Source organism: Patella vulgata, chromosome 5 (genome assembly GCF_932274485.2).
Source record: "Patella vulgata chromosome 5, xgPatVulg1.2, whole genome shotgun sequence".
Classification (NCBI taxonomy): Eukaryota; Metazoa; Mollusca; class Gastropoda; family Patellidae; genus Patella; species Patella vulgata.
Window position 1 is genome coordinate 67,129,505 of NC_065883.2, and position 27,630 is coordinate 67,157,134.

Here is a 27,630-nt window from a genome sequence, read left to right on the forward strand (position 1 = left end):
TGGGCGCGAGGCTGGCTCGTTAGCAGGAGGTTCCTTGTTCACTCCCATTGTTGGTCGAGAAAGTTCCTCTGAATTTTCCAGCACGGTTTCCCCTTGTCAGTGGTGCAGGACGAGGGGCTGACAAGGACGGTTGTCTAGTCATTCGGATGGACGAAAAACCGAGATCCCGCGTACATATTGAAAAGATCCCTTGAAATAAGAGTAGGCTGTAGCGCCAGTCTGGGCAAAAATTCCCCCAAAGAACACTGTATGGCATATGCCCCTCTTCATTTGCCCAGTCTGTGCTCAGGAGTCGGACGTTAAACCCCATTCATTTCATGTCTCAGTAGTATATTCCACTAACCTTTTCAAAGTTTCGATTGCCTTGCGGTATTTCACGTCTGTATAAAAGATGTCTGTATTCACGGTATTTATTAATGTCGACATATGGTCTAATCCAGTGTCTGAATTGGGCGACTTGCTATCTATAAAGACAGGCTTATTTCTAACTTCTTGTAAAACTTGTTTTTAATTTGAAGGTGCTTTCTCTTTACACTCTTCTTCTGTGACTTCCTCGTCTAGTTGATCTCTACCGGTAAACACAATCACCATGTAATTCGTGACGGAATCGCCAAGAATCAATTTTACTTTTCGGAAGGTTTCGGCATCTTCCTCGGTAAACCGTGTCCCGATTCTGATACAATAGCAGAAGATATGGGGACCTGGTTCAGACAGCATTAGACAACGTATTATTTCTCTGTTGTTTTCTTCTTCGCTGACTTTGGTGTCAAAATATCCAGGAGTGTCCACTACTTTTACTGCGCTGCCTTTACAATAGCCTTCATCTGCCTCGGTTGTTGTTGTGACTGAATTTCCCAATCCACCAGATTTAAAACGACCCTTCTTTCCTAATAGTTTACTCGCTAGGGAACTCTTCCCACTTCCTGTCTTGCCAATAACCACCAACCTGACGTGTTCTATAATTAAAAAAAATAATACCTTAGACATTAGCTTACTGCCATATTGGGAGAGAGAGAGAGAGGGGGGGGGGCTGAGAGGGAAATGTGGGAGAGGAGGGGGGATAAAGGTAGTGTTATATCCAGCATGACGATACCGCCTATTGCTCATTGAAATTTTGTTTGTTAAAAATTATAATAAAATCTACATAATCTTATCGCACATTACAACATTAATGAGAGAGAGAGAGAGAGAGAGAGAGAGAGAGAGAGAAATGGAGTTTAACGTCCATTCGACACAAACTAGGTCATTTCGGGACTAACATATGGTTTAATTTTATTTCAATAATTCGCTTGCGCATAGGGGTCTTTAGCAGTGGGAGGAAACCGGAGGACCCAGAGAAAACCCACGAGTTTGGAGAGGCGACCCTACTCCTTGTCACGTACAACCGGGGATTCGAAACCACCCCAGTCGACTCAATGACAGACTTTATGATACAGCGCGCGCACGCTAACCATTCAGCCATCCAACCCCCCAGGTAGTGTTATAAGATAATGCCATATAAAGAAAGAGAAGAGAGGGAGAGAGAGAGAACGGGGAATAAAGGAATGGAGCCCCCCCCCCACACACACACATTCGCACGCACAAAAACGAGCACCCAACACAAAATAAGTCACTTCGAGACTAACATATTGTGAAATTTTATTCATATACATGTAATTCGGAAACCCCCATGATGCAGAGTATGCGACCCTACAACTTGTCAGGTCCTGCCTTGCTATTGAAACCACTCCATTTCACTCAATGACAACCATTAAGATATAAAGACTATTCACACGTCGTTTATTGAAAAAGACGCTGGCCAGTTAATACTACCGTTGCATGTACAACCTGACATGTCGGGGGACATACGTGAACATCAGAGCCAACGTACTACCATGGAATATACCATAGACAAGTTCCGTTTATCCATTAGATAGAATACATGAATTATAAAGATTCCTTACCTTTGTTACTCTTGTTGCTAGACATGACGGTCTTGGTTTCTCACTTGCTAATCCAGTTATAAGGAAGGTCTGATAAATCTCATGGATTATGAGAGGGTCTGCACATCCCAAGTTGTCTTTTGTAACTATCTGGAAATAATACCAGATATTGCTGATGATGACCCAGTGGCGGCGCTAGTCGCCGGTATTTGGAGGGGCAAAACTGGGGCAAAGGCACGAGCATCAACTAGAGGTTGGGAGGTTCCCCCCAGACATTTTTGAAAAACAGACTGCCGGAAATGCAGATTGGCGATATTTCAGGCACTGATCATTGAGATAGTGTCAAACGAAAGGTCTTGCGAAACTCAACGACGGCCACTCGCAGAGAGTTCTTACGGAGGGTATGGGTGACCTCCCCGAGAAAATTTTGAAAAATAGACTGCCGGAAATGCTGTCTGACAGTGTTCATTCAGGCACCGATCGTCGAGATAAATAGAGCTGGCCACACACTGTTCCTCGCCAAATCATCAGCTTATCCGAACAGAGAGGAAGGTGTCAAACGAACGGAGTGAGTGTATCAGGTGAATGCATATTTTCGCCGCGATGAACCTATACCCAAAAGCTTTGAGGATCGTAAAAAGCACTTCTCAAGTGGTTCACGTGTTATTGTTTATAGTAGGTTTACAGCAGGACTGACTTGGTAAGAAATCACTGTCTCTACAAAATGCAAGTCTATGACTGAGTGAGGATATTGGATTTAATCACCGTAGAAGATTAACGAAACGTATCACAAATACTTCGTTTTATTTTCTAAAATTATTGGGCAGACCAGATTTATGCCCCCCCCCCCCCACTTGGCGTCGCAACTGTGACGACCATTTATATTCTTGCACATTGTCCATATATAGTGAAACTTAGCAAATATATTACATCCGTTACTGTAATATCAGATCCCTTGTGTAATAATTATTACATTCATTTTTTAACTATCTTACCCTTGAGGTAGCTAAACGCACTTTTATTCATTAGTTAAGGGCGTTGAGTACTCTAATTTTCACATTTTAAAGCTTGTTCTAATTTATTTATAAACTATGTGTTCAAAACTTGGCATAAAAGCGTGATGTTAAAGGGGACTGATGGCTTAAAAAGTCGAATCTTCTCATTTATACATGCATGGATTTTCATCTAATTTATTGGCATGAACAATGGTCACGTTTTGGCAATAGACTGTGGTTTGGTATATATGGAAACGCAAAAAAATGATGTGTTTTCTTGGAAATTCTATAAATCGATACTTAAAAAGAAATATCGATCATCTCTCTCGTAGATCGAAAGTTGAGGTTATAAGCAACATTTCGACACCAAAGACGGTAAAAAGGATTTACTCAAAGCATTATATATAAATCGTTGCTCATTATTTGCCTTCAAATGAGATTTTATGATTTTCGGTAAATTCTTTGAATACGTCCACAAAAAGTTTTAAAATAAAACAATTCGGATGTAAAAAGTACATATACTAAGCAGCAAAAGAAACGTCAGGTTGGTATGTTACTCTGAATAGATGCATTGCATAAAACTTGCCAAATGTTTTTATTGTATATTTGTGACCACATCTCCAACTTTACTTGAGCAGCAAGACTCCTTCCCAAACCCAGGAAATGTTCTAAAAAACCCAACCTGACTTCTAAGATGGTAATGTGTTCTCCATGATTTTCATGTAACCCATGCTGCACGCGCTGTTCACTAGGACCAGCCCTATAAAATGCACCCCATACCTGGTTGAATATTCACACTACAACGTCAGCAGCATGCCACGACTCACGCGAGGAACCAGGCGCTTGGAAGACAAGACGTTGCCAATCACTTCCAGGTCAATGTTTTCGGACCATCTACAGGCTTCAGCAACGCTTTCGGGCCATCAACACCACGGATGATCCCCCCCCCCCCCTCGAAGTGGTAGACCAAAGATTACCAAAAGGCGACAAGACAGCCATGTTGTGCGACAGCTCGTACAGAATCCCTTCACACAGGCATCTGAGACAGCACCTCAGACAGTGGGAACACACGGAAGACCCATCAGTACCGATACAGTGCGCCGACGTCTCACCAGAGAGAACATCCATTGCCGTAGACCTTACCGTGGACCTATCCTCACCCCTCGCCATCGCCGTCAACGTCTACAGTTTGCCCAACAACACCAGAACTCGCGACAGGCGATGAGAGTCGGTATTGCGTATCAACGGCAGGTGGCAGGACCAGAATATAGCGTCGACGTGGCCAGCGTTTTTTTCTGACCAATGTGTCATGGCACGAGACTTATGGGGAGCTCCAAGCATTATGGTTTGGGGTGGAATCGGCCTGGACCAGAGAGTGGGTTCTGTGGTGTTCCAGAATCTTGGTCCATGGAGAGGAGGCGGCATCACAGCAGTGCGCTACACCGATTGATCTCTCAGACCCCACGTCATATCACATTTCGCACGTCATCGAAACAACGTTTACCGGGATGACAACGCCCGTGCCTACACCGCCAGAGATACTCGAGACTTTCTACAGCAGAGCAGTGTCAATGTTATGCACTGGCCAGCACTTAGTCCGGACTTAAACCCGATTGAACAGCGTTGGGATGAAATTTAGAGGAGACTTAATAATGTCGTACTAAGACCCAACACAGCCGATGGATTGCGCCAGGCTTTTCTAAGAGTGTGGTTCCAGGTGTCAATGGCGTTCATCAATCGTCTGGTCCGCTCCGTGTACAGACGCTGCGCTGCTGTTATTGATACTTAGAAGAGACTTAATAATGTCGTACTGAGACCCAACACAGCCGATGGATTGCGCCAGGCTTTTCTGAGAGTGTGGTTCCAGGTGTCAATGGCGTTCATCAATCGTCTGGTCCGCTCCATGTACAGACGCTGCGCTGCTGTTATTGATACTTAGAGGAGACTTAATAATGTCGTACTGAGACCCAACACAGCCGATGGATTGCGCCAGGCTTTTCTGAGAGTGTGGTTCCAGGTGTCAATGGCGTTCATCAATCGTCTGGTCCTCTCCATGTACAGACGCTGCGCTGCTGTTATTGATACTCGTGGTGGACACACCAGATACCCATGTATAGACTGTGTACAGACACTGAACCTTCTCGTAATGTCTTGGAATTGTGATGAATTAATCACTAATGTGTCAACATACTGTTCACAAAACATTGCTTTGATCCATTTAGTAAATCGTTTTCTATAATGATTTCATTAAAGTGCCTCTCCAATTTTGAAATCGTACTGAAGTTTTTTTTGGTTTTTCTTTGCTCTCTAGTATATTTACTTCAGTGTGATACTCCGCCTCTCTCAAAATCATTTAAAAATGGTAGTCCTCGGCCATAAAAAAAAGTCAGCGATGTTCCAAACGTGAAAAATTGTAGACCTGGATAATCCTGTCGTAAAGGGAAACTGATCTTGGTCATGGAAACCTTCTCGTTGTTATAATTAGTTTTTTTCTTGCCGCTTTTACAACAAACCGTCAGACTGTTATGTGTCCTTTGGGTTATTTTACACATGGAACAAGTATGGAAATTCTAAATAAGATTGGTGCCGAAAAGTTAGTGCGTATCTTAGACGACTCAACGCCCTTAAATGCAAAAATGAATTAAATGTCCTATTACGTGCTTGCTTTCATTATCCCGGTTGGTGAGAGGAAATTGGACATTTTCTATTTCATTTCATTTAATATTACGTCTATATAATGATACCGTGAAAACAACGTTTCGTTGCCCAATACAATTAATTTAAAATTTAATCAGTGCAAAATAGATTTTTAGAAAAATGTAGCGTCGATATAACTTAGCAGCCTTTTGCTTCTGGCATCCACTAAAGCGAGGTTTCCACAAATCTGTGATTGTTGTTTACTTTTAAGTAATTACACAATTAAACAACAATGTAAATTTACAATATGTCAAGCGAAAAACATTCTCTGATGTTTGTGCCCGAAAAACGGAAATACATTGAAAGAAACGTGGACGGTTTACCGAATCTGCCCCCCCCCCCCGCCCCGGCTCCTACGCGTATGCCGTTCTCATTCGCCCAGTCGGCGCACAACAGTAGGATGGTAAACCCCATTTCATTGCTTTTCATTTCACTAAATGCGAAACAGTTATGCTAAATAATTAATGGATAGAGTATAATTTTAAACATAATCCGCCTGCCTAAAACCGCCATACAAGCAACATGTAAACCATGTAGAAAAAGGACATGCAATTTAATCTTACTTAAAGGGACATTGTGGGAGATTAGATAGAGACTTGGTAGTTCTCGCTAAAATAGTTACAAAAAGATAACCTGCTGACAATTTCAGTCAAATTTATCCACTCTGACCCGAGATATTAGCGATTGAATTTTAGACCTGACCTCGATCATCATTACTGAATGTGGTTTGAAATTGATACGGATTGTCTATCAAAAAAAGGAAGAAACCTTTAGATCCGAAACCACATCACCCGATTCAATAACGGACTTTGTTATGCCTTTTCTATGATTTACCCGGAGAATTAGAAATTGATTAAGATAGGCGACACAATATATTGATAATATGTTATCTGATGAGTAATGTTTGATAACGGATTGTCCGAATCATTATGGAAGCCTATTGCGGCCATTTTATAAACTCGACTTCTCGCCGCGTTAAGTCTGAAGCCACGGGCATGTAGTCGAGAGCAAGGATGCGAGAACGCGAGGATCGCACCCCGCGAACACAAGATTATTTATCGACTTCTCGCTCTCAATTTCTCGCCTTTGAAATTCTTCGTGTACTTGCTTTCTCGCCTCGGAAACTCAAACCCAAACAATTTACCCAAATCTACCTAAATCTGTTCATATTCTAAAAATACGTCACGGCGGTTATTTTTGACGTTGAAATTTACCCGTGGCAGGTAATATTGACATTTGGGATCGTGTTATACTTATGGAAAAGATATGTTGACATAATTGCTTGCATTGTTTTGAAAAAAAAATATGAAGTTTTCCGGTGATCTTTAAATTTAGTATAACGGTTTCGGTTAAAGTGAAATGAAAGGAAATGAAATGGGGTTTAATGCGTACTGTTCTGAACCGACTGCGCTATTGAAGACGGTAGAATACAGTGTCTGATTTCATTTCAGTGACATTAATTAGCTATCGATAGTTAAGTCGTATGTATGAGTAGGACGCTTTTTGTAGGACAATATACTCGTAATTTGCTGAGCAAATTCATTTGTACAACCTGAACAATCACCTCCCAAGGAACATAATCAACTTCAAGTGGAGTCAATAAAATTTAAGTTGCACCCTGCACCGTCCATATTGAGTGGATCTGGTTCATTTGAACGCATTAATTTTAAAAATCACCACCGACGCAACATACCATCCAATTTGGCTGTAATCCACAGAAACGAAAATATACAAGTCTAACCATTTAACTTTCCAATCCTACCCTCCATATACATGTTCTCTGATAGTTAACTATGTACACAGCCATGACTATGTATATATGCTTAAATTTATTGTATTGTGTCCATCTCTATACAATGACATTATTTCTGAAGAGCACCTCAGATTTTCGAAAAGTACTTTAATAATGTTATTAAAACAATGCTATGCTCCACAGATTGACGAAAAGTACTTTAAGAATGTTATTAAAACAGTGCTGAAACCAGTTTGTGTCGCAATACAATGACATTATTTCTAAAGATCTCCCCAGATGAGCGAAAATCACTTTGAAATGTTAATAAACAGTGCTGTCTGCATACCTTTTGTCTTTTCATTGTTTAGCGTGCTACAAAGTTCCACAGAGGTCATGCGAACGCCTTCTTCTTGTAGCGGCCTGGCGAATATTCATTGCTGATCAATGTGGGTTGTGCTAATATATAAAAATTACTAATTCATAATGACTGTCACTTCAGTCAGTTATATAGAGGGATAACTCGTGTTTTCCTTTTGCGTTCCTCACTTCCGATTGTTGAAACATTGATTACGCATCTATCGTATTAATGATCTCTGTGATAAAATAATATTTGGAACGTGTTTAACCAGTTCTATCACGTATGTGATAATGACTGGCACCAATATTGTCCTTTAATTTATGACTGATTTTCTACTGTTTTATGTATTTTCAGAAATGTGTTTTCATAAAGGATGATTTTTGAAATTGGGGTGATGGTCATGTGTGCAGAATTTCTTGAAGATACTTGCCAATAAAGATTTGAGTTGAGGAAGACCATAGAACACAAAAATTTAAAACAGAACACTGTAATATTTATACGCAGTAATTCGCCATGATAATTTAGAGGGTGTTTATTGTCCATTCGACCACACTTTGCGACCAATCAGAATCGAGGAAATTTCTAATCTGTGTTATAATTTATATTTCATTTCATTTAATATTACATCTAATGACACCTTGAAACAACAAATGTTTTATTGCCTAATCCCATATTGCCTAAACACATTTAAAGCCTTTTATTCGACCTTGTTCATTAGCCCAGTCGGCGCAAAACCGTATAGGATGTTGAACCCCATTTCATTTTTTTTTTTTTTTTGAAACCGTTGTAGTAAATTTAATAAATAGAGCATATATTTATGAACATAATCCGTTTGTTGGCATGCAAGGGGCAACCCTATGTCACACTCAACTGCGTTATTGCCAAATCCTAAATAAAACAGACCGGTCTACCTTGCATCCGATTCCTCACTACCCCCGACTGTGCAGGTAAGTGAACGATTGGTGGCCGAAACAACCATTTGTCAAGCGGGTATGGTGTTGACTGGTTTGTTGGCGTGCACGGGATTCGAATAATGAATAAATAACGTGCAGGCTCGTTATTCGGGATTCGCAAATGACGATTAACGAGCAAGCACGGTATTCGGGATTCGGCAGTAAAACAGACCATTTCATCGCTACCCCCTACGTTTGTCAAGTGAGTAGGGTATTGCCTGGTTTGTTTGCGTGCACGGGGCAGTCGGGATTCGTGAATGCCGAATAACGAACCAGCACGTTATTCGAGATTCGTCAGTAAAAGATTCTAATAGCGAGTAACGTACTGGCTCCTTACTCCGGATTCGCGACTAAGAGCCAGAACGTTATTCGGGATTCGACAGTAAAACAGAATGGCCTACCTTGCATCCGACTATTTCCTCGCTACCTCCGACCGTAGGGGTAAGATAACGTTGGATGGGCGGAGGTAGCGAGGAAATGGTCGTATGCAAGGTAGGTCGGTCTGTTTTAGTACCGAATCCCGAATAACGTGCCAACTTCACGTTACCAGCTGACGAAGCATATACAAACAACTATTGGTTGCAATCGTTTGATTGCAATGAAGTAGAAAAGGGTCTGCGGTGGGGCCTAACTAATCTTCTCGAAGGAATCGTCTTCGAAATTGCAAGTCTGTGTTAATTCGATCGATTACATATCCCGTTCCATCTACCCCTGGGTACTTTCAAACAAAATCACTATTAGATACTATCATAAAGCCGTTGTGATCGTTAATAAAAAAATAACATTGCTCACCTTGTCAAAATCGCAGTTTAATAGACGTTTACAATGCAATCAAAGTGTCTGTTATACGCCCCCTTTGCGGTGCATCTGATATGTTCTTGTTCTGTCTCCTATATATGTATAAAAGCTGTTATCTTCTCTTTTTTTACTTGTTATCTTACCGTATATATATTTGAGTAGGGTATACCCGTCTTTATTGGTGCAAAAAAGTAACATGATTGATGATAATTAATGTGATTTCAGTTTATTATTGTGGATTTGGGTAGATAAGTGTAGTTTGGGTAAATTGTGCTAGTGGTGGTAGTCAGTGCACATGCGTACGAATTGAACTTCCGAGGCGAGGCGAGAACACAAGGGTTTTCAAATGGATAGATCTACTTGTTAAGGCCAACTAAATTTCGTCAAGGTCGCTGAGATGTAAATAAGGTTAGGGCATGTGATTTTTAGCGAGGTCCAGGGTTAGGGTTGGCGTTGGGATTAGCGCTAGCCCTGTTTATATCTTATGACCTTTGACCAAATTTGAAGTTGGCCTTATCAAATAAATCTAACTGGTTTTCAATGGCGAGAAAGCCATAAGTCGAGGTAAAAACAATCTCCTGCTCGCGGGACGAGATCCTCGTGTTCCCGCTGTCTCGCCCTCGCTCCTTCGACTTTTCGCCCATAATGATACGGACAGCCCGTTATCAAACATATTACTCATCAGATACAAGATAATCAATAAATTGTGTCGCCCATCTTAATCAATACCTAATTCTCCGGAAAAAACATCATTTCTAGGAATCATAGATAATTCTTATCTACATGTAACACGTGATTTGAGCTATAAAATTCGTCATTGAGTCAGCTGACGTGGTTTCGGACCAAGAGGTTTCTTCCCTGTTTTGATAGGTAACCCGTATCAATTTAAAACTTTTTCAGACGGTTTCTGCTTATAATGGACACTTTTTTTAATAATGTTTTTTTCATTAGCAAGAAGATCAAACGAACAACAAAGAAATCTATGAATCATAATTTTATTGTAATACTGTAAACATTTTATTCATACATGAAAATTACTAATCAAAATTTTACATGGATTGATAGGTCGTTCGCTTGAATATTTATACTTGCCTTATTTATCTCCATGGCAGACTTTTCAACAGATTCCAATTCCTACGAAATCTGCGAAATATTTAACACTAAACTTGATACGTGATCAATATCTTGGTCCTTAGAAGTTTTTCTATAAGGTGACTGTGTCAAAAACATTTCATTTCAACTAGTGGAAGACATGTTGACGTCATGGGCCAAAGTGAAAATGGGTTATTTTGATCATGGTTACAATGAGATATTGTTCAAAACAGAACAAGACTTTAAGTAAGATTCGCGTTAAGGGTGTAGTTTATAAATCGGGGTTCTTTCAAATTTGTGAACGCGATAGAGGTTGTAGTTTTTTACGTTTTTTTTTTCAAATTCTCATTTTTGAGATTCCCCCCCCCTCCCCTTTCTTTGGCATAACGATAGAGACCATAGTTTTATTCTCGTAAACTGCTTTGCAGTACAGTGACAGATTGTAGCATCTTGTAAATTCGCCAGTGGCACCATCTTATCTATTTGAAATGTAAATGCAATATTTAGATTAAGATATCAAAGACACTAATATGCTATGGTGTAAATGTACATGTTTCCAATAGTTACTGCTATCAGTATATTTAAATGTGTATCAAAATGGTATACATAATGTGTTAATAAGGTGGTTATATGTGGTAATAACTTTCTTCTTTATATCAGACTGAATCAGTAGGTCCACAGCCACGGCCTCATGACAGTACATCAATTAATATGCAAGATGAAAGACGTCCATCCCATTGTGATCACAGTCTGGTTGTTAGTGGGGACCAAGAGATTTCGGAAAGCAGCCAGTTAGCAAATGAAAATCCAGACGCACAAGAACAAGGTATATATATCTGTCCTCAAGTTTGGAACACATATGATTATGAAGTGAATGTCGTTTGGTGATGAGCATTTTCTGTTTAGACTAAGACACTGTGTCGGCTCGTCACACCATTTGGAACACAACAATCTGCCTCTGATTGAGGTAGATTGTTCAACTTAAATTACTTGACGTAGTTCGACGATACGCACTGTCAACTTAGACTAAGCTATTTGATTTACCGAAACATCTTTAATACTTGTATGGATACGAACAAGTATCAAGTACAATATTGTGATTATGTTTCAGATGTGGGGACTATTCATTCAAAAGATGATTTTCGCGATGATAAAAATGTATCCTCATTACCGTCAGTGAGTAAAATCTTTGAAATATGTTCAAACACATTTACAATTATTTGCATTGTAATGATCTATTAAATTGTCTTCAATCAAGCTTCAGAGCTAAATATTCCATTGTGCATCAATTACTAGAAATTTATCATGGCGTGCTATCTTCTGTAGACAAACTAATGTACCCATGTTCGACTAATTTTAATCATTTAAGATTACTACATATAGTAGTCGTGATAGAATTGGCTGAAAAATTATCTCACCGGTAGAGTCTTCATTAACAGTTCCTTTTTAGATGATGCAAATGTGTCGTCTGGAGTACCACATGGCTGTATACTAGATCCGCTTCTCTTTCTTGTTTACATAAACAACATCCATGATGTTTTGGATAATACTGCTAGACTCTATTCCGATGACATGGGCTTCGAAAGTCATTACATTAAGCCCGTGGGTGGTCAAACGATTGGTGAATTAAATGCAACCCCAATAAAACAATAAAACTAAGACCGTAATATTCTCCAACAAACAAATTCCGAACTCTCCAAATTTTATATTCGACGATATCGAACACGATTTTGTAAATTCCCACAGGCGACACGTTGTGTATGTCTGCCTTTTGAACGATTAAATATACTATTGCTAGAAGCTTGCTTGATGCAATGTATAAAATATAAATACGTTCTATTCTTTAATATGCTTCATTCATGGGTTTGAGATTTCCACTTGCAACTCAATTGTTATGTTGTGATACATTGTGGTCATAAGACTTTTTGTTCCGGAGTTATGCCCTTTTTCCGAAAACTCTTTGAATGAGATAGAGGCTGTAGTTTTTTTTTACATTTTTATACGCCCACATTTTCATGTGGACGTATATTGTCGTCGCCCCTGTCCGTCCGTCCACAATTTGTTTGTGGACACTCTACAGGTCACAATTCTTATCCGATTTTGACGAAGCTTGAAATATAGGTTTATCTCCAAAAGATCTCAGCTGCTTTCGATATTGGCATGTATCGGATCGAAACTTCATGGATTATGGTCCCTGTTTGTATGAAAAATCACGTTTTTAGCTTGTGGACCCTATAGAGGTCACAATTTTTATCCGATTTTGTTAAAACTTGAAATGTCAGTTTATAAACCACAGATCTCGGTTCCTGTCGATATTCGCGCATATCAGACCGTAACTTCCTGAATTATGGCCCCTGATTGTACGAAAAAATCGCGTTTTTAGCTTGTGGACCCTATAGAGGTCATAATTTTTATCCGATTTAAAAAAACATATTATTATATCACCGTTACACCCTAAGGACGGCTGAGTTCGAATTTCGTGAAAATCAACCCAAGACAAAATGGCCGCCCTTCGTTCTCAAATAGTGTAAAAATATGGTATATCAAGGTTGTGGACCCTATAGAGGTCACAATTTTTATCTGGTTTTGTTGAAACTTGAAACGTAAGTTTAAAACCCAAAGATCTCGGGTCCTTTTGATATTCGCGCATATCGGACCGTAACTTCCTGAATTATGGCCCCTGATTGTACGAAAAAATCGCGTTTTTAGCTTTTGGACCCTATAGAGGTCATAATTTTTATCCGATTTAACAAAAATGTATTATTATATCACCGTTACATCCTAAGGACGGCTGAGTTCGAATTTCGTGAAAATCGGCCCAAAATTGACAGACAAAATGGCCGCTGTTTGTTCTCAAATAGCGTAAAAATATGGTATATCAGGGTTGTGGAACCTATAGAGGTCACAATTTTTATCCGGTTTTGTTGAAACTTGAAATGTAAGTTTATAACCCAAAGATCTCGGTTCCTTTCGAAATTCGCGCATATCGGACCGTAACTTCCTGAATTATGGCCCCTGATTGTACGAAAAAACGCGTTTTTAGCTTGTGGACCCATTAGAGGTCATAATTTTTATCCGATTTAAAAAACACGATAAAGGCTACATTTTTTAACGCATCATTTTATAAATACGATGTGAACCGCCATGGTCACGAGAGCTTGAACCCTAGCGATAGTCAGCGTTCTGCGACCTTTTTGTACCAGAATTATACCCCTTTTCCGAAAACCTTGTGAACAATACAGAGGCTATTGTTTCAAACATGCTAGAAAGCATTGAAAGCATGAGCGATTTTCAGTGATTCGGGATAAAGGGTGTAGTTTATAACCCGGGGTTCTTTCAAATTTGTGAACGCGATAGAGGTTGTAGTTTTTTACGGTTTTTTTTTTCAAATTCTCATTTTTGAGATCCCCCCCCCCTTTATTTGGCATAACGATAGAGACCATAGTTTTATTCTCGTAAACTGCTTGGCAGTACAGTGACAGATTGTAGCATCTTGTAAATTCGCCAGTGGCACCATCTTATCTATTTGAAATGTAAATGCATTATTTAGATTAAGATATCAAAGACACTAATATGCTATGGTGTAAATGTACATGTTTCCAATGGTTACTGCTATCAGTATATTTAAATGTGTATCAAAATGGTATACATATTGTGTCATAATGTGTTAATAAGGTGGTTATATGTGGTAATAACTCTCTTCTTTATATCAGACTGAATCAGTTGGTCCACAGCCTCAAACTCATGACAATACATCAATTAATATGCAAGATGAAAGACGTACACCCCATTGTTGTCACAGTCTGGTAGTTAGTGGGGCCCAAGAGATTTCGGAAAGCAGCCAGTTACCAAATGAAAATCCAGACGCACAAGACCAAGGTATATATATATATATATATATATATATTAATATCTGTCCTCCAGTTTGGAACTCTGATGATCATGAAGTGAATGTCCTTTGGTGATGAGCATTTTCTGTTTAAACTAAGGCACTCTGTCGGCCCATCACGCAATTTGGAACACAAAAATCTGCCTCTGATTGCGGTAGATTGTTCAAATTAAATTAGTTGACGTAGTGCGGCGATGCGCACTGTCAACTTAGACTAAGCAATTTGATTTACCGAAACATCTATAATACTTGTATGGACACGAACAAGTATCAAGTACAATATTGTGATTATGTTTCAGATGTGGGGACTATTCATTCAAAAGATGATTTTCGGGATGATAAAAATGTATCCTCATTACCGTCAGTGAGTAAAATCTTTGAAAAAATATGTTCAAACACATTTACAATTATTTGCATTGTAATGATCTATTAAATTGTCTTCAATCAGGCTTCAGAGCTAAATATTCCACTGTGTATCAATTACTAGAAATTTATCTGTAGACAAACTAATATACACATGTTCGACTAATTTTAATCATTTAAGATTACTACACATAGTACTCGTGATAGAATTGGCTGAAAAATTATCTCACGGATAGAGTTTTCATTAACAGTTCCTTTTTAAATGATGCAAATGTGGCGTCTGGAGTACCACAGGGCTCTATACTAGATCCGCTTCTCTTTCTTGTTTTCATAAACAACATCCATGATGTTTTGGATAATACTGCTAGACTCTATTCCGGTGACACGGGCTTCGAAAGTCATTAAATTAAGCCTGTGGGTGGTCAAACGATTGGTCAATTAAATTCAACCCCAATAAAACTAATGCCTTAATATTCTCCATCAACCAAATTCCGAACTCTCCAAATTTCATATTCGACGATAACGAACACGATATTGTAAATTCCCACAGGCATCCTGACATTGAATTTTCAAATGATTGCAAATTATACGTATGCATTGACACATTGGGTAAGTCTGCCTTTTGAACTATTAAATATACTATTGCTAGGAGCTCGCTTGATGCAATGTATAAAATATAAATACGTTCTATTCTTTAATATGATTCATTCCTGGGTTTGAAAGCATTATTTTATGGAATGTAATTTGTTTGATGATGAAAGAAATAAACTTTTCAATTCTTTATATATAACTGCAGCATCACCATCTTTACTTTCATTTTGCACCACTCGAAATGCGAGTGTTGGGCAGGGGGGACGGGGTACGTAATACTATTGCATTGTGAGATTTCCACTTGCAACTCAATTGTTATGTTGTGATACATTGTGGTCATGAGACTTTTTGTTCCGGAGTTATGCCCTTTTTTCCGAAAACTCTTTGAATGGGATAGAGGCTGTAGTTTTTTTTACGTTTTTCTTCAAGTTTTGGGAGAAACATTATGGTTATGAGAGGACGAACATTATCGATATTCAGCGTTCTTCGATTTTCTGTTCCGGAGTTGTCCTCCTTTTGCCGAAAAACTTGCGAACGCGATACAGGCTACATTTTTTTAACGTATCATTTTATAAAGTTGATGTTAACCGTCATGGTCATGAGAGGTTGAACACTTGCGATAGTCAGCGTTCTGCGACCTTTCGTACCAAAATTATGCCGCTTTTCCGAAAACCTTGTGAACAATACAGAGGCTATTGTTTCAAATATGCTAGGAAGCATTGATGTGATTCGCGATAAAGGCTGTAGTTTTTAACGGGTTTCTTTCAAATTTGTGAACGCAATAGAGGCTGTAGTTTTTTACGTTTTTTTTTTCAAATTGTCATTCCTGAGATGCCCCCACCCCCCTTTCTTTGGCATAACGATAGAGACCATGGTTTTACTCTCATAAACTGCTTGGCAGTACAGTGACAGATTGTAGCATCTTGTAAATTCGCCAGTGGCACCATCTTATCTATTTGAAATGTAAATGCAATATTTAGATTAAGATATCAAAGACACCAATATGCTATGGTGTAAATGTACATGTTTCCAATGGTTACTGCTATCAGTATATTTAAATGTGTATCAAAATGGTATACATATTGTGTCATAATGTGTTAATAAGGTGGTTATATGTGGTAATAACTCTCTTCTTTATATCAGACTGAATCAGTAGGTCCACAGCCACAAACTCATGACAATACATCAATTAATATGCAAGATGAAAGACGTACACCCCATTGTCATCACAGTCTGGTAGTTAGCGGTAACCAAGAGATGTCGGAAAGCAGCCAGTTAGCAAATGAAAATCCAGACGCACAAGAACAAGGTATATATATCTGTCCTCAAGTTTGGAACACAGACGAACATGAAGTGGATGTCGTTTGGTGATGAGCATTTTCTGTTTAAACTGTGGGTCGGCCCGTCACGCCATTTGGAACACATTCAATAATTAACCCTGCCTCAGATTGACACATTAAACATGTTGGCTACTGCTCGCTGTGTAGAACCCATTTGAAGCATGCCAAGTTCTCATTGCAAATTAAACGTAACACCCTATCTTATGCAAGACCCGATAGGGAAACAAACATGGATAGGATAAACCAGCACGCGGCAGTTTTCATTAAATTTTCCTAGATCTTTGAAGTGTAAAATTTTATAATGAACCCCTCCCACGTGTATGGCGCTATTGCGTGCCGCATGTGCAGCTTAGTGTTTCTGCTGGGGCGACAAGTTCTTTATCTGTGAACATACTCTCAAAGCATGTCAAGTGTCCATGACTATTTATCATATCACAACCTGCATAGGTATTTGCATTTCAATATCCCCTACTTTTTTTGAAGAGTATATATACAAATTAAAATCTATAGTAAAAACCTGTCTCTTTTTAAAAGTTTAGCACTTCGCAATATAACCCACAGCCAAAAACTCATGACAATACATCAATTAATATGCAAGATGAAAGGCGTACACCCCACTGTGAACACAATCTGGTAGTTAATGTGGACGAAGAGATATCGGAAATCAGTCAGTTACCAAATGAAAATGAAGTTTGGAACACAGTAAATCTGCTTCGGATTGAGATAGAATGTTTACATTTGGTGCAGATGTTCATTACATTCTTAACTAAAACATTGATAAGCAATTTGATTGGATGATCATGGGACACAATAACCCGGCTTCTCATTGCAATAGAGCATTCGGGCTTGGTGTAGATGATCATAAAGTGAATGACGTTTGGAGATGATCATTTTCTGTTAAGACTAAGGCATTGTCTGTCGGCCCGTCATGCCATTTGGAACACAATAACCCTGACTCTATTGAGGTAGATTTTTCAACTTGTTGTAGTTAAATTACTTGACGTAGTTGGACGATACGCACTGTCAACTTAGACTAGACAGAGGTCCGCAATTTGATTTGATTTAACGACATGTTTAAATATTTGTATGAACAACAACAAGGTAAAGTTTGTTTTCAAGGATTGATATCATGTAAAATACTATGATTTATATTTCAGATATTGAGACTGTTGGTTCAAGAGATATTATTCTGGATAATGGGGAATTAAATGTTCAATATCGCGAAGAAGAAATTCAAGAATTAAGGGAAAATATAATGTATGGATCTAAACCAACAAGTGTTTTCTCAATATTGTGCTTTGTTACAGTCTTGGTGACAGTTTATATCCTATATAAATCAGGTATGTAAAACTACAAAAATACGGTAAATCTATTAGCTTCTATAGAGCTGTCAGGTTTAGTTCTAAAAATAAAATGAAGTGTTTATAAAGTTAATGTTCATCATAACTTGGGGAAGGCTGTTTAAAAGGCTTAGCCATTTGAAAACATTTCATAATTAATTCGATTTCCGTAACGTTTTTCTCAGACTATTTTGGAACACAATAATTCTGCTTCTGGTTTGTCAACAATGTAGATGCTAAATACGTTCATGCCTTGAATGAATTCAATGCTGAGCCAAGGCTAAGCAGATATTAGCAATGTGAGTGTTCGATAATTTATGACGCAATGGCTCTGGTTCTAAAATATATGTTCAAACTTGGTCTAGATGTTCATATCTTTACTGAGTTCGATGATGAACATTTTCTGCTTTGACTAAGGAGTTGTCTTTTCAGTGCAACCTCGTTGATGCTCAAGTAATGATATTCAGATTATTTAGGGTTGTGGACGAATGTTTTGTTTTTCGGCTTCCCATGTTTCTTTCAATTTCAGTGGTTAAATACATAGCCGAGAAGGAAGATTCTGGTGTTCGTGTAAAACCCTTTAATGGTTCTGATGTTCGGGTAGAAGACTTTACTGGTAATAGTTTTTATATGTGTAAAACCCGTTACTGGTAATGGTTCTGATATATGTAAAACCCGTTACTAAAAGGGTCCCTATAATGGGACAACGTGTTTGCCGTGCATTGCGACCCATGTCGGTGGAAAGTGGAATCCTGGTAATTGAGTGGGAATTTGGCTTGTGAACTGTTTTTCTGCAACACTTTGGGGGGGTTGGATGGCTGAATGGTTAGCGTGCGCGCGCTGTATCATAAAGTCTGTCATTGAGTCGACTGGCGTGGTTTCGAATCCCCGGTTTTACGTGACAAGGAGTAGGGTCGCCTGTCCAACCTCGTGGGTTTTCTCCGGGTACTCCGGTTTCCTCCCACTGCTAAAGACCCCTACGCGCAAGCGAATTATTGAAATAAAATTAAACCATATGTTAGTCCCGAAATGACCTAGTTTGTGTTGAGTGGACGTTAAACCCCATTTCTCTCTCTCTCTCTCTCTGCAACACTTTGATAGTTTTAGCTCTGTACAATATACCCGTTTTCAATGTAATGCTCTATTGTTTATTACCCATTTTCGTGGCCTCGTATCTACATAGCGGCGGTTGGGTCAATGAGGTTGGAGTAGTATTTTTACTTTCTTGCTTGAGTATACCGCTCGTCGAGCCCAGGGGCCACGCGCTGGGTATCCGAGCCAGACCTTCCCCTAATAGGCAAGGGAGTAACCAGGGGGGACGACGAAGGGGTGAAATAATAAAAAAAAAAATACTTAGATTCCACAGTCGCAACCACCCCAATCAATAAACAGAAACGTCCTAATACAGAGGACGTTTCAAACGTATTTAATTCAAATAAAAAAATACTAAACGCTTGGTCGAGATGTCCCTTGATTGGGAGTCTTTCTACCGACCTATCTCAAGTTTCGCCATTTTTAATAGTCGGTGAACCCAAAGATACCAGAAAAACGAAAAAAAAAACAACAGAGGTAAACAAATAGCGAACTTAATTTACCTGAATGTGTTAATTTGTGTTAATTAAATGATGACTCGCCGACTTATCTACAACCTGCCACAGCTTCTTTTTCTTCCCTCGATCGCACCATTTGCTCTCCGGTCTTGTTTCAGGATTTTACATGGAGAGTAAATTAAGATATATGTGGTAGTGACCACTTCCATATCTTGATTGATAATAATGGTCCCTCTCCGGTGGAAGTTGCATAAGGCTGATTGGGCTCTGTTGGAATGCTACAATGAGCTCCGTGATTCGTTAAAGCGAGCTCGGGATACTGCAACTGGTCCAAATGAAATACACTACCAAATTCTAAAACATTTACCTATTCCAACTATCTTAATTTTATTGGATCTTTTTAACCGGATTTGGGGTTGACGGGAATTTCCATCCTTCGTGACATGAAGCCACAATAATTCCCATCCTTAAACCGGGTAAAGATCATACGAATCCTATCGCCCGATCGCTTTAACTTGCTGTATTTGCAATACCATGGAAAAATTGAGTCCAACAACCTCATTACTGACCTCCAATGTGGATTTCGGTCCCAAAGGAGCATGCACTCTTGATCATCTCGTCAGGGGCGATTTCGTCCAGAAGTAACAATTAGTTGCAATATTTTTTGATCTGGAAAAAGCATATGATACCACGTGGAAACATGGTATTATGCGCGACCTCCATAACCTCGGCCTACGAGGTCGCTTACCTATCTTCATTCAAGATTTACTGGAAGATAGGTCATTTATGGTACGACTGGAATCAATATTCTCTGAACCGTTTCCTCAGAAAATGGGGGTTTCACAGCGAAGCATATTATCTCCTACTCTTTTTGCTATAAAAAATTTAGTACTATCCCAGCGTGCATTAAACCAGGTACAAACGGCGCACTTCATGTTGATGACTTTTAGATGTGCTATGGTTCTACAGACATGTGGATAACCGAACGTAAGTTGCAGGTTTGCTTGAATACACTTCAACAATGGGCAACCGAAAATGAATTTCGTTTTCGAAATCCAAGACTGTCTGCATACATACTTGGATGAAACCAAATTTCTGGGGTTGATATTTGGTAAGAAATTATCATTTATCCCCCACATTAAAAGCCTTCAAAAGAAATGTCTGAAAGCCCTCAATATATTGAGAGTCTTATCAAATACTGACTGGGGAGCAGACCGTAAAGTCTTGCTTCGAAATATATCGGGAATTAATACGATTAAAACTCGAGAATGAGTGTATTGCGTATGGGTCTGCCCGCGAGTCCAATCTCAAGTAGTCTGACACCATACACAACCAGGAACTCGAATATGGGTGTATTGTGTATGGATCTGCCCGCGAGTCTTATCGCAAAAAGCTCGACACCATACACAACCAAGGACTTAGAATCAGTCTAGGAGCATTTAGTACATCTCAAAGGGAGGGTTTATAATTATACGTCGAGGCACACGAGACGTGATAAACTGACCCTGGAGTATGCTACAAAAATTGCATCACTTCCAAATCATGTTTTTCATTTAACACCATATATAGACGCTATCATAAACATTTATATCTGGTCAAAACTAATGTTATTCTATCATTCGATATTCGTATTCAACCCCTTTTGTCACAGACTGGTGTCGGCCTTGACAGTTTTGCGAATACCCCTTTCTTTTGGACTCCACCATGGGCTATATCTCCGCTAAAGATCTATTTCGATCTTACTGAACATAGAAAGATACTAGCTCCACGGTGTTTCAATCTCTCTTTCGAGAGATAAGGTCTAAGTATGGTGATTATGTTGCTTTTTACATAGATGGTTCTAAAGATGGTGGTCGGGTAGCCTCAGTACTGTGACGCCATCTTAGACCATATCTGTCCACCTGCCACTTCGATTTGGAGTTAATTAAATCATCATCAATATTAAAGCAAGTCATATTTACTGATTCTTTGTCCTCTCTGCAATCAATAAACAATAACAGGTTGATCACCCATTAGTAGCAGATATATATTGTGTAACACTATCTTAGTGATAACAGTAGATCAGTTTAGTACATATTGGGTTTATTTACATCGGAACAGAATAATAAACATATACATACAAAACAATAATAATAATAATAATAATTATAAAAACTTTATTTAATGGTGCAACTTATTTAGTTTGCATAAAAAACTAATCTTCCATAAGACACTCCTAAGCTACAAAGACATAATTATATACATGTAATATTAGGATAAATTTAAAATCATTTGAAATGCAATAGCCACAAAACCCTATTTCATTCATTTCATTCATTCTGGAGATGGTTCTGATGTTCGTGTAAAACTGTAGTCTATGACGCATGCCTGTCTCCACTGTCCCAGTTGGTGCAGGAGGGCGTTCAATGCGGTTTCATCTTTTTGAGGATTGACATCAAGTATCACGTATAATACTGTGATTATTTTTCAAATGTTAAGACTGTTCGTTCTAGAGATGATAATCTTGATAATGAGATATTGATTATTCATTATTATGAAGAAGAAATTCAAGAATTAAAAGCAACGGTTATATCTAGATGTAAACTGTCAACAAAGTTTGGACAAAAAAAAGAAACTACCAAGTTCAAGGTGCGTCTGGCTTCCCCTTACTAAACCACTTATCTTCATGGATGCCTCGAATTCATTTACGCTGGCTCCCATGTTTACGTGTGCCCCCTGAACAGGACTCTTGAACTCAACCATATCGTTATCAGCAATTATACAACCAATGTTTCTTCCAATTTCAGTGGCTGAGAAAGAGGTTTTGCATCACCATGGTTCTGGTGTTCCTGTAACACCCTTTATCAGAGATGGTTCTGATGTTCCGGTAGAAGACTTTACTGGTTCTGATGTTCGGGAAGAAGACTTTACTGGAGATGGTTTTGATGTTCGCGGCAATGGTTTTGATATATGTGTAAAACCCGTTACTGGTAATGGTTTGTTTTGTTTTGTTTTTTGTCCCCCGCCTTTCGAAGAAAGCAGGGGACTATTAAAATGGGTTCGTCCGTCTGTCTGTCCGTCTGTCCGTCTGTCTGTCCGTCTGTCTGTCCGTCACACTTTTTGGGACACAATAACTCTCTTCCTAATTGAGCTAGAATGTTCAAACTTGGTGTATGTGTTTATTAGGTCAATGCCTTGATGGAGTTCGAAGATGAGCATTTTCCGCTTAGGGTAAGCAGAGATAAGCAATTTGATTGGTTGATGCTTTGGGACACGATAACTCTCTTCCTAATTGGGCTAGAATGTTCAAACTTGGTGTATGTGTTGATTAGGTCAATGCCTTGATGGAGTTCGAAGATGAGCATTTTCCGCTTAGGGTAAGCAGAGATAAGCAATTTGATTGGTTGATGCTTTGGGACACGATAACTTTTAATTGAGCTAGAATGTTAAAACTTGGTGTATGTGTTTATTAGGTCAATGCCTTGATGGAGTTCGAAGATGAGCATTTTCCGCTTAGGGTAAGCAGAGATAAGCAATTTGATTGGTTGATACTTTGGGGCACGATAACTCTCTTCCTAATTGAGCTAGAATGTTCAAACTTGGTGTATGTGTTGATTAGGTCAATGCCTTGATGGAGTTCGAAGATGAGCATTTTCCGCTTAGGGTAAGCAGAGATAAGCAATTTGATTGGTTGATGCTTTGGGACACGATAACTTTAGTTCTAATTAAGTGAGATTGATGAAACTTGGTGTATAGATTTATTATATGAATACCTTAACTAAGTTCGATAATGAACATTTTTTGCTGAGGGTAAGCAGAGTGATAAGCAATTTGATTGGTAGAAACTTTGGAACACAATAACTCTCCTTCTAATTGAGGTAGAATGTTCAAACTTGGCATAGGTGTCTATTAGGTGAATGTTTAACCTTGATGTATATGTAGATGTTCATTAGGTGAATGTCTTGACTGAGTTCAATAATTAACATTTCGAGCTGAAGCTAAGCAGAGCTAATCGATTTCATTTGTCGATGGTTTGGGACAAGATAATCTTGATTCTATCTGATAGAGAGTGATGAAACTTAGTGAAAAAAATAAATGTGCGATTAATTAATATGTGTCATCTATTTATTTTGCAATTTCGGCGGGGGACATCAGCCTCACTGTTGGCTTGTTTAAATAAAAACATCTTTTTATCCAACGTTTCGTCATTAAAAGTACTAACTTTTGCATCCATAAATAATAGAACACAATATCAAAAGATTGCCACGCTAAGTGTGTAAATATACCCACACAGCAGGATAATCTCTATCGTGTTCAAAAAATTTCCACATATTTCTGGAAAATGAACAGGGTTCAACCTTTCTGATGGCAATGCTTGACACCAAATTTGAAAGGCAATTAATCTTCTCAGTCCTAATGCTTAGCATAAAATTTGAACAAATCTTTTTTTTTTAATAAAAATTATAATACAAAAACATTCCTTGATACATAAATTAAATATGTCTAAAATGGTTCTGATATATGTGTTAAACCCGTTACTGGCAATGGGTCTGATATATGTAAAACCCGTTACTGATAATGGTTCTGATATGTGTAAACCCCGTTAATGGTAATGGTTCTAGTGTTCATGTAAAACCCATAGAGAGAGAGAGAGAGAGATGGGGTTTAACGTCCACTCGACACAAACTAGGTCATTTCGGGACTAACATACGGTTTAATTTTATTAACATAATTCGGTTGCGAGTAGGGGTCTTTAGCAGTTGGGGGAAACTGGAGGACCCGGAGAAAACCCACGAGTTTGGTAAAACCCGTAACTGGCAATGGGTCTGATATGTGTAAAACCCGTAACTGGAAATGGTTCTGATATATGTGTAAAACCCGTAACTGGAAATGGTTCTGATATGTGTAAACCCCGTTAATGGTAATGGTTCTGGTGTTCATGTAAAACCCGTAACTCGCAATGGGTCTGATATGTTTAAAACCCGTTACTGGCAATAGGTCTGATATATGTGTAAAACCCGTTACTGGTAATGGGTCTGATATATTTGTAAAACCCCGTAACTGGAAATGGTTCTGTTTACGTAAAAGCCTTTACTGGAGATGGTTCTGGTGGTGGTGTGAAGCTGTAGCCTATGGCGTATGCCCGGATCAATAAGCCCAGTTGGTAAAGTGTGACGTTACACCCACCCCCCCCCCCCCCCCCCCCCCGTCATTCTCTCTCCCGCTGTCTCGCTCCCTCTCTCTTCCTTTATACGACATAATTTTACAATAACCTAAACTTTGCGTTGTTGTTTTTTAATTATAGAACCTGTCAGATTGGTAATTATTGGCAAGACAGGAAGCGGAAAGAGTTCTCTAGCGAATATACTGTTAGGAAAGAAGGGTCGTTTTAAATGTGGTGCATTCGGAAGTTCAGTCACTACAACAACCGAGGCAGATGAAGGCTATTGTAAAGACAGTGCAGTAAAAGTAGTGGACACTCCTGGATTTTTTGATACAGATGTTAACGAAGACGACAACAACAGAGAAATAATACGATGTCTAATGCTGTCAGAACCTGGACCCCACGCCTTCATCTATGTTATCAGCATCGCATCAAGATTTACCCAGGAAGATGCCGAAACTTTCGAAAGAGTAAAAGTTATTCTTGGCGATTCAGTCACGAATTACATGGTGATTGTGTTTACCAATAAAGATCGTCTGGACGAGGAGGGAATCACAAAAGAGGATTATATAAAGAAAGCCCCTTCAGGTTTAAAAAGGATTTTAAAAGAGATTAGGAAAAAGCCTATCTTTATAAATAGCAAGTCGGTCAATATAGAAAGTGAATTAGACTCTCTGTCGACATTTATAAAGGGTGTGAATATAGACAGCTATTATACAGACGTGAAATATCGCAGTGGAATCGAAATCTTGAAAAGGTGAGAGCAATTGGATGCTGAAACATGAAATGTGGTTTAACGTCCCACTTGTCTTCACCGGCTGGGCATACAAAGACGGGTATACGCTATACAGTATGTTATGAGGGACATTTAGCCAGGACAGCGACGGTAGGGATACAATAGTAAACCGCGCTCGAAAATCCCGAGAAACTTTCTCGGCTAACACCGGGAGCGAACAGGGAACCTCCTGGCTAGTTAACTAGCGTCTTACCCACTGAGGCACCGCGGCTCCCGGCTACTGAGATAGGGATTTCGGCTTGGAGAGACTGCCAAACGCATTGACACCGTCGGGATATCATAGCTTATTATGTTATATAAATGACAAATGGGGCATCTACGGTGCAATACCCCACATCTCATGTATACGTGTACAGCTTGTAGCTTTTATACACATGATAACTTATCTATAAAAGCATTAATAAAAGAGAGAGAGGAATGGGGTTTAACGTCCACTCGACACAAACTAGGTCATTTTGGGACTAACATATGGTTTAATTTTATTTACATAATTCGCTTGCGCGTAGGGGTCTTTAGCAGTGGGAGGAAACCGGAGGACCCGGAGAAAACCCACGGGGTTGGACAGGCGACCCTTCTCCTTGCCACGTACAACCGGGGATTAGAAACCACGCCAGTCGACTCAGTGACAGACTTTATGATACAGCGCGCGCACACTAACCATTCAGCCATCCAACCTCCCAGCATTAATAAAACTATCATGTAACTAAGAACAAAATACCAGACATAGATTGCATTTCGATTTTTTATTTCCACAGATCATTAATATTAGAATTAAATTTGTTGGTTTATTCCAGATTACCTGAGGTTGAGAGAAAGTACAAAATGGCTTATACACAATGGATAAACAAACGGGTAGATATTGTTAACCACTTCTCTGAAATGGAGTCTTATCTGAATGCTATGGTAAAGAACGTCCGTATCAGCAAAATAGCTGGGTGCCTTGGCGGAATGGTCGGATCTACCATGATGGTTGCAGGACTTCTATGTGCTCAATTCACATTTAGTACCTCCGCTTTATTGACAGTTGCTGGAACTGGTATTGGTATAGCCAGTGGTGTCGCTGGCGGTGGAGCCGCGTTAGCAGACGCAGTCATCACTGCACAGCACACGAAAGAAGCAGATACTCTATTCAAGAGCGATAGGGAACTTTGGGAAAAATTCGATGATGCAGAAATAATTTTCTACCAAATATTATCAGAATTATTTAATATAATTGAGATTAGGGGTGTTATTCAGAATGTCCTTAAACAATCTATTATTCGCTCCAACAATAAAACGTTTGAGGAAGAGGTAAAGAAGGGTCTTGGTGAAGCACGGAATTATTTGCTACAATTCCTAAATGTTGAAAGTAAGTATCTTGTGCCAGCTGAAATAGATACCGGACATGCTGATGATGTTAGCCTTGGTATAGCAAACGCCTTCCCGATTAACGAAGACCAATTACATGAGCTTAAAGAAATCGTGAAACAGGATATGGAAGATTATTACAAAGATCGGGATATTCTCTATATCTTTGTTGATGAAATTGCAAAATTCAGAGATCCCAGACTGAAAAATTGATTGTTAACCCATTAGTACCCCGGATTTAATTTATATAAAATAATATTACTTTTATGTGCTCAATTCACGTTTAGGACCCCCACTTTATTGACAGTTGCTGGAAATGGTATTGGTATAGCCAGGTGTGTCGCTGGCGGTGGAGCCATGTTAGCTATCCCATTAGTACCCCGGACTTAATTTAGATAAAATAATATTACAATAATACTAGATTAGCGGGATAAACAAAATGTGTATCAATTATTGACTGCATTCAAGCTAACTTTTCGAATACATATTTGTTTTTGATTTGTTTTGAAAACATATGGTCCATGTTCGTTGTTTTGAGTCGACCGAAGTAAATTTTCTGTTTTAAGCCAGGTTGTTGGTATTTATACATCAACAGATGTACACTGATCAGCAGTGAATATTCGCTAGGCCGCGACAATCACTGATAAGGATGACATCGATGTGACTTATATAATGAGCCACAAATATTAACTTTTTTCCTCCGACAAATTAAATTCTAAAACAT

At 39.0% G+C, this 27,630-nt stretch overlaps 2 protein-coding genes across 11 annotated transcripts in view; one reads left to right on the top strand and one right to left on the bottom strand.

Annotated features, from left to right (window-relative positions):
* Nucleotides 1-9,520, bottom strand: part of LOC126820429 (uncharacterized) — a 30,106-nt gene extending 20,586 nt beyond the window's left edge. The window contains exon 1 of the mRNA XM_050548406.2: nt 9,450-9,520. The gene's annotated coding sequence lies outside the window, so the exon portion shown is untranslated. The remainder of the gene's footprint in view (nt 1-9,449) is intronic.
* A 239-nt stretch (nt 9,521-9,759) lies between these two features.
* LOC126820420 (uncharacterized) lies at nt 9,760-27,471 on the top strand. Of its 10 annotated transcripts, none has more exons than XM_050548352.2 (11): nt 9,760-10,019; nt 11,208-11,373; nt 11,659-11,723; nt 14,261-14,426; nt 14,736-14,800; nt 16,534-16,699; nt 17,888-18,070; nt 18,600-18,686; nt 22,407-22,595; nt 24,905-25,520; nt 26,354-27,471. In XM_050548352.2, the coding sequence occupies exons 2-11, from the start codon at nt 11,259-11,261 to the stop codon at nt 27,117-27,119; spliced, it is 2,418 nt and encodes an 805-aa protein (XP_050404309.1). In that variant the 5' UTR covers nt 9,760-10,019; nt 11,208-11,258; the 3' UTR covers nt 27,120-27,471. The 10 variants fall into 10 exon arrangements, with proteins under 10 accessions (XP_050404309.1, XP_050404313.1, XP_050404318.1 ...); XM_050548356.2 differs by having other exon boundaries at nt 22,407-22,589; XM_050548353.2 differs by lacking the exon at nt 9,760-10,019 and adding an exon at nt 10,169-10,325.
* Nucleotides 27,472-27,630: the final 159 nt, after the last annotated feature.

Excerpts from the sequence above, each read along its gene's own strand:
- LOC126820420 (XM_050548352.2), top strand. The coding sequence starts at position 11,259 with ATGCAAGATGAAAGACGTCCATCCCATTGTGATCACAGTCTGGTTGTT. Across the intron at positions 11,374-11,658 it reads TCCAGACGCACAAGAACAAG|ATGTGGGGACTATTCATTCA; the intron begins GTATATATATCT and ends ATTATGTTTCAG. Across the intron at positions 14,427-14,735 it reads TCCAGACGCACAAGACCAAG|ATGTGGGGACTATTCATTCA; the intron begins GTATATATATAT and ends ATTATGTTTCAG.